The 7701-nt window shown below is 53.4% G+C and overlaps 1 protein-coding gene across 2 annotated transcripts in view; it reads right to left on the bottom strand.

The window, feature by feature from the left end:
- Positions 1-214: 214 nt before the first annotated feature.
- BNIP1 (BCL2/adenovirus E1B 19kDa interacting protein 1) overlaps positions 215-7701 on the bottom strand; it is an 8211-nt gene continuing 724 nt past the window's right edge. The window contains exons 2-6 of one of the 2 annotated variants that reach the window (XM_005879376.2): positions 6041-6133; positions 4643-4734; positions 2101-2202; positions 1787-1905; positions 215-825 (exon numbers count right to left, since the gene is read on the bottom strand). In XM_005879376.2, the coding sequence (XP_005879438.1) occupies positions 629-825; positions 1787-1905; positions 2101-2202; positions 4643-4734; positions 6041-6133 (603 nt within the window). In that variant the 3' untranslated portion in view covers positions 215-628. Of the gene's footprint in view, positions 1906-2100; positions 2203-4642; positions 4735-6040; positions 6134-7701 lie in introns of both variants that reach the window. The other variant, XM_005879375.2, reaches the window with a different exon arrangement.

Below are 7701 nucleotides of genomic sequence, written 5' to 3'. Positions count from 1 at the left end.
AGCCCCTGCGACAGGGCGCCCGGCCAGGTTGTCTCCTCCCTGGGGAGGGGCCACGGCTGCTTATCGCTGTATCTGTAACACGGCGTGTGCCTGGGGCTCCAGGCTGCCTTGTTGGATGAACAAATAAATGACCTACGTTCGTGTCCTAGAAACCTGGACATCAAAAACAGAGGCACACAAGGTCCTGGGGGGACGTCTTATAAACCCAAATGCATTTCACTCTATTCAATACAGTCAAGTTTATTCAGGAATGGACCCAAGTCATCATCCTCCCACCCCAGTTCTCTTCCCTCCCCCTGATCAGGCATGAAGGCCACAGCGGGAGAGGGAGAGAGAGGAACATCACATCCCAGAGGGTGGGCTCCGAGTGCCCCACGTAGCAGCCACCAGTGTCGGTGGCTCTCGGAGTCCCTGTGCCTGTAGGCGTCCCGACGACAGGCCTCCCCTTGCTCTGTGGTCCTTTACAAGGCAGCCACCTGCAAGAACCCGGGCGGAGCATCTCCATCCGTCCTGCTGAGCACCTGGACCCCCGGGGAGGTGGGTCAGCTGGCAGCTGGGCCAGAGCTCAGGAGCCTGGCTGGGTCCTGACACCAGAGCTGAAAGGGCAGACGCTGGCAGCTCTTGGCTCTTATAAAAATGGAAAGAGCCGCTTTTTTACAATGTAGAGAACCGTAGCGAGAAACAGGGCCAGGGCCAGGAAAATGAGCAGCTTGTCCGTCAGCTCTCGGCGATTGTATTTTGTGATGAGCTTCCGCCCCAGCTGGATGGTCCCCGACATGGACTTGAATTCTTCGTTGGCGTCCAGGATAGTCCGGGAAGAGGTGACTGAAACATAAGAGGGAGGGAGCCTGACTCAGAGGCTGCAGAGCGGACAGTCCGAAGCTGGCCTGCTGGCCGGGCTCCCAGCACGCACACTGCTCTCTGAAGCAAGTTCCCAGAGCAGAGACTGTGAACAGAGACAACCAGAGTGGAGACCAGGACAAACTCCCCTGGGTCTCACCCGGCTCGAGAGCCGTTGTTTCCTATATACAGCGTCACAGGCCACAGCGGGGAGCCCCAGGTGGACCCCCAGGGAGAAGGGCAGAGAGGCTCTTCCTCACCGCGACCTCGGCTTCCTGCCGCCGCCGGGCGCTGCTGAGACCACCCAACACAAAACCAATCCCGTGACCGCGGACGGCCCCACGAGGTCCGTATGGGGACAGAAGCTGGAGGGCACCAGGCCCTTTAACCTGTGGGGGCGCCCTGCCAGGACACCTGACGGCCAGGTCGCTCTCTGTGGGATCAGGAAAGGCAGGGCTTGGCCCCGCCACCAGCCCTCACACAAGCAAGTCCTTCGGTCCCGGGACACGGCTGTAGCTTTAAAGACGGGGCGCCTGGGCTTGGACACCAAGTGACACCTACCAGGAGGCACTTGTCCCCTCAGGGTCGCTGTGCCCGGGAGTCGACTTTACCGCTGAGCATGGGTACCTGGGCCTGCCACTTGGGAAGGTTACCTGGCACGATTCCCCCCAAAGTAAAGCAAAGCATCACCGGAACAGCCACAGAAGGCAACGTGCTGTTACGTGGACAGCGAGCGTGAAAGAGGCGTGTGAGATGCTTCCATTCATGGAAGAAAGAGGCGGATGATACCACCTAATTTGCGGTGCCATCCCTGCTGGAGACTGCAGAACGATACAGAAGCAACTGGGAGCCGTGGGCAGGGCAGGCAGCGTGGGCGGGGCGGGGCGGAGGGGCCTGGGCAGGTGCCGGTGTCCCGGGAGCAGCTTCCCCTCCAGCCCGGCGTTACCCAGCGTCTGCATGGCTTCCTCGCTCTGCTGCACCTGCTGGGACATCACCCGGCTGATCCCCATGAGGTTCTCGGTGATGGTGCTGGACGTCTGCGCCAGGTTCTCTTTGGCGGTTTTCCTAGGAGTCCAGAGGAGGAGGAGGAAGGTCAACAAAAGCCTGGCTGCGGGGAAGCCCGTAGGCAAGGGAGACCCGTGCTTCAGTCTCTCGCGCGCATGCCTGTTTGCTGCATGTTCCTGGTCGTGCCCAGGAGTGTGCAGAGCCTCTTAACGACGGCCAGCGGGGCGTCGGGCTGCCTCTGCAGCAGACAGATACCTTTGCCTCAAGAGGTCTCCTCCCTGGAGAAGCTCTGCCTTCTCTAGGTTGTCGATGGCGATTTTGCAGGTGAGGTTCGCTTTCCTCCAGGACGTCTGATTGCTGGAATCACAAGGGGCACGCGTGAGTTTCTGCTGACTCTGCTGGGCTGACAGTTCCAGTCACAGCAGGTCTTCCCTCCGGCAGGTGTGGTGCGGGAGGGCTCGCAGGGGCAGCCCACGGAGTCCACCCCACCTCCCACCGCTTCCTCCTCTGTTGCCCCAGCAGTTGCAGCAGCTCAGGCCCCGGCACCTCTCGTCTGGACCCCGGCCGCCTCCGGGACAGTCTCTTACTGCCTGCACTGTCCCTGTCCCCCGGGCAGCCCGAGGGAGTCTGGCCTTGGCACAGCTCTCTATGCAGCCCACATGGCTCCAGACTTCAGGGTAACCTCCGATCCCCAGCGGGGCACAGAGGCCCGGCTCTGCCCAGCTCTCCCCACACTTCACTGCTCTGCCCTGCGTGCGGTGGGCTCTGCCCCGCGAGACCATGCCTCACCCATGTTTGCATTACCAGCACCAAATTGACAGTTTCTGGCCCCGCTGTTCAGCCAGTATATGTTGTAAGAAGTAAAAAAATCATCAAAAGGCAGTTTTCCTCAACATTTCTCCAAGGTCTGCTATTCTTTATGTCCCATAGACAGATCGCGGATGACACAAACAATGGACCAGCAGGCTGGTGGGACATGATTTATTGACATGCTTTACCCGCTCTCCCTGGGAGGGACAGCTCCGACTGGGTGAGTGGCGGCCGGGAGCCAGCAGGGCCGCCTTTGTGGGTGGACCAGAAAAAGCGATTGGGTCCCTCAGAGAACCAAGCTCGTGCGCTAGAACGCGTAGGCAGCTGGCTCACACCCACCGTGCAACCCCTGAGACATTTCAAGTCACGCGGACAGTGCGTGGACTGACAGGCGGTCCTCTACAGCACCCGAGGCTGAGTTTTCAGATTTGTCCCTGACGCCTGACCAGCGGCTGCTATGCCATTTCATGGCTAATGTTTTAAAAAATCAGTGACCTTTTCAAACTGTCATTAGCAAGGCAGTCTGCGTGCCCCGTGATGCAAGATGAACGAGCAACAGTGCCCGCTCGAGGGGCTCACATTTCCTGTGAAGAAAGACAAGCAAGCCAACATTCACTGTTCGGTGTGACGAGCACGGGCACCCAGGCAGGCCCAGCTCCCACACGCCATAGCCAAAGCCTTGACTGACTGACTGACTGCTCGCTCCTCTGCCCTCGACTCCACAACTTTCAGCCACGCTCAGTGATTCTGTCTGGCATAACTTGCTGTACATTATATGGAGATCCTCCTTACTCAATGTTTGTCATCTAGTGCCCTTGGTGGCCCTGGGAAGCAAAAGGCGTCCTGACACAAAGTATCACCGAGCCAAGCACTTTAGCTCTGGTCACCGCTCACACCTCCCTCCCCACTTAGACCAGCCTCCGGCACACCCACGGCCTCCTGATCGCTGGGTGTCAGAAACACAGCTGCCATTGGCGGGGAGGATGCTGGAGCGTCTCTCAAATCAGAAGCAAAGCCGCAGACAAACACGGATGTGGCAGAGTTCGACCACCTACGCAGGATGAAGGGAACCCTTGGGAGGGGCCCCGCAAGGGCTTTCAGGGAGAAGAACGGGCCCCCGTAGGGCTGGGGAAGGTGATGGAGCCTCACAGAGGCTTTTATTTTTTTTTACATTTTATTTTTATTGATCTCAGAGAGGAAGGGGGAGGGAGAGAAATAGAAACATCACTGATGAGAGAGAATCATTGATCAGCTGCCTCCTGAACTCCCCCAACTGGGGATCGAGTCCGCAACCCAGGCATGTGCCCTTGACCAGAATCGAACCCAGGACCCTTCAGTCCACAGGCCAACGCTCTATCCACTGAGCCAAACTGGGGAGGAGGCCCTCAAATACTTTTGCAATAAAATCCCTCTTATGATTATGGTACAAAAGTCAAAAGTGAAGGGACAGGTACTGTTTCAGACAATTTTGCTGGAAAAGTCCCCCAACTCAATACCAAGAAATAGCGCATACCTTCAATTACAGAATCAAGCATTAGCACACAGTCAAATCACCTCAATTTTATATAACATGAGCTTATTTACATGTTCTTGTTTCACTTTTAAGATAAAGTCCCCTTCAAAACTTTCTAAATTTTGGTCCATCTTAAATAGGTTCACTTTCAGTGGACTTTTTCTGGTACCAATTCTCCTTAGATAAAAAGGACCTATATTATAATAGCAAACGTTTTTTTGGTTTTGTTTTAAAAATATAAATACAGTGTAACAAAGCAAATATAAATGTGCTTTTGTAAACTGTGCCCATTCCACCTACCCAACAGCCCCTGCGTGCCCTCCCCTTTGAGAATTACTCATCTCGAGAGACCATCCAGTCCGTGTGTCAATGACACAATAAGTCACTGACCCCAGGTGTCTCAGGCAAACCCAGGGAGTCTCCCAGGGAGCACGTGACCAGCAGAGGCCACTGGCAGGAGGCCAGGCCGCCTACCTGAGCATCTGCTTCTTGTGGTTCTCCACCTCCTGGAGCAGAACTTGCTTGTCCGACTCTCTGTCTTGCTCTTTAGCCAACTGCTCCAGCTCCTTTGGGGGAAAGCAGCTCTGTGTGAAAATCACTGCAAAGCCAATACGAAAACCAGGGAGCACTTCTCGTTCTAGCCAGGCCATAAGCAGCACTGGAAAACCCTCCTAGAGCAGGGCACTGAGGATGCCAAACATCCCTTTAGATACAGAGCCGTCGGTAAGAAAATAAGGACAGCCCTGGCTGGTTTGACTCAGTGGATAGAGTGTCAGCCTGCAGACTGACAGGTCCCAGGTTCAACTCCAGTCAAGGGCACGTGCCCGGGTTGTGGGCTCCATCCAAGTAGGGGGTGTGCAGGAGGCAGCTGATCAATGATCCTCTCTCATCATTGATGCTTCTCTCTCTCTTTCCCTCTCCCTTCCTCTCTGAAATCAATAAAAATATATTTTTTTTAAAAAGAAAGAAAATAAGGACAATCCCAAGACCCCACAGCGAGGAGGAGCCCGAGACCAGCACAGACAGCCGTGAGTGGTGCGGCTGCCTGAGAGGGCGACGTGCGCCTGCCACGCAGCACAAAAATCTGAACAGGAGACGGACCCCACTTAGACATCATGGGGATCAAAAACCGGATTCTGAAAACTGCCCCGGAAAGTTCCTTTGGAAGACAACACGCAGGGCACAGACGTGCTGTTTCTGAGGGTCCAAACAGCCAGTTTCTCCACCGGCTCTGGAACAGACTGTCTTCTCGGGTTCAGTTGTTGGCTGGCATCTGGGGCCTTGCAATATGAAAAACCTAAGGCTTTACACCCAGCACCACATGCAGGCCGAGCAGGTGCCCAACACCTTCTGAGAGGTGGGCGGCTCTCTGCCACCCTCACTGAAGGCACAGCGCGGAAACACCTACGTCATCCACACCGGTACCTCTCGCTGTTGTGTTTTGAGATGGCACGTATACCATAGTCGCATTCAGGAGCGTATATGTGCATATGATGCGACTGGTGATTACAAAACAGAGGGAAGGAGGCTGGGCAAAGTGACAGCCTCAAAAATTTACCCAGGAGACACTGGTGATGGACTGGGGTGAATGGGTTGGAGAGCGGGAGAGAAAAGAAAGTAATTCAAGTGACCGCAGAGCTTTGAAGTTGAAAAATTCCAAGGACAATGGCGTCCCTGCCACCGTCTGTCACAGCTGGCTGTGCGCTGCATGCCTAAGTTCCTAGCAGTGACCTGGATAGCAGGTTAGTACAGCTCCCTCCCTGTTTACACGTTTAGGAAGAACCTGGACAGCTCTCTGGTAGATGTCAGTCCCAGGACCGAGCCCCCCTCCTCGTTCCCCCTTCCTTAGCATCTCAGTTCTGCGCTGCTCACCTGTATTCTGTGCCGCAACTGTTGAAACTTCTCTTTCACTTTAGCGTTCAGTTCAGTAAGTGCACTTAATGGTCCTGAACAATCTCGAATATCCTAGGAGACATTGAAGAGATGAGGGGGCCTTTCTCAAGGCAACGAAAGAAAATGACACCATCAGTACAGGGAGAGCTGGCTTACGCCACAGCTAAGGTTGGCCCCTTGACCGTAATTCAGCCTGGTCTTTGCTGTTTACCTCTGCAACACAAGCAAACACATTATAATTTACACTTTTCTCATCCCTCTTTAAATTGATTGTGAATAGGTAACATAAAAGCATAGAGAGAAACGCAACTCTGTCTTGACTTATTATTTCCTAAAGTTTAACAAAACGCCACCTGGCAAGTATGAAAGCCTTAAAGTAGCTTGTGTATTCAACTAAAATGTAAATCCAAAGCAGATACTACTAACTTGAGACCTTTGGAAATCGGGGCACTGAATTCCGGGCATCAGATGACAAGATTAGCTTCAATCTGATTTTACAAACCATCTGTTATAAAGAGCAGTGTTTGTAGACAGACTCAAGGGTAGGTTTAGAATTCGTTTCTGGACAGTCAGAATTAGTGGAGCAGGCCCTAGAGCAGAGGTGGGCAAACTTTTTGACTGGAGGGCCACAATGGGTTCTTAAACTGGACCGGAGGGCCGAAACAAAAGCATGGATGGAGTGTTTGTGTGAACTAATATAAATTCAAAGTAAACATCATTACATAAAAGGGTACGGTCTTTTTTTTTTTTTTTAGTTTTATTCATTTCAAATGGGCCGGATGCCCGTGGGCCGTAGTTTGCCCACGGCTGCCCTAGAGCCAGACTATGCGGATTCAGATTCTGGCTGTGTATTAGCCGTGCAACCTCGAAAAAAAATCAGTTGAGCTCTGAGCCTCAGTTCTGTCCCTCATCGTATTACCTACTGCATAGACCATGTATGTACAGAAAGCATTTAGCAGAGGAACTGAAGCACAGGAAGAATGCAATGAATCTAGCTATAATCGCTCGTTCTCATTAGATTTCAGAACTGGCCCGGCATTTGGTGGTTGGGAGAAGGGGAGTGTAAATGTTTGCATTAAAACGTCCTCACTTGTTCTCTGGCTTAATCATTAAATCACACTTCCTGGCAACTCATTCGGTTTATTTTGCATCTGGTTTCGGGAGTGGTGGTGGTAGTGGTGGTGGTGGTGGGAGGCCCTACTGTCCTTCACTTTTTGTCCCAGCTAGTTGGAAACTCTGAATCTACATCTAATGTTTAGTAACATTTATTGGAAATGGAAACGATTTGCCTAAAACCGAGGTTTAAAACTCTTGGTTTCCTTCTTGCTAAACGAAAGGAGCTGTGTTTACATTCCTACCCCTTGCGTGTGCCAACTGGTTTATTGCACTATTACCTTCTACCCTTCAATGGCTCAATGGAGCTAACGCACCTCGGTGCCCTGAGTCCCTTCTCGGGGTCCCAGTTTTGCCACCACCTGCCTTCAGCTTCAGGCCTCGCCACTTGACTCGGTTTCCTCATTTCCTAAATCACATCTTCCGCCCGGGTGACGTTCATTTCCCCCGGTGCCGCCCATGCCGGGCGGCCTTGGGGGCCACGGGCCACAGGCCCAGAGGAGCTGGCCAGCAGGGGGCGAGGCTGA

The sequence above is a fragment of the Myotis brandtii genome, unplaced genomic scaffold (genome assembly GCF_000412655.1).
Source record: "Myotis brandtii unplaced genomic scaffold, ASM41265v1 scaffold6, whole genome shotgun sequence".
Taxonomy (NCBI): domain Eukaryota; kingdom Metazoa; phylum Chordata; class Mammalia; order Chiroptera; family Vespertilionidae; genus Myotis; species Myotis brandtii.
Note: the sequence above shows the minus strand (reverse complement) of the source record. Positions and strands in the feature narration are given on the sequence as shown.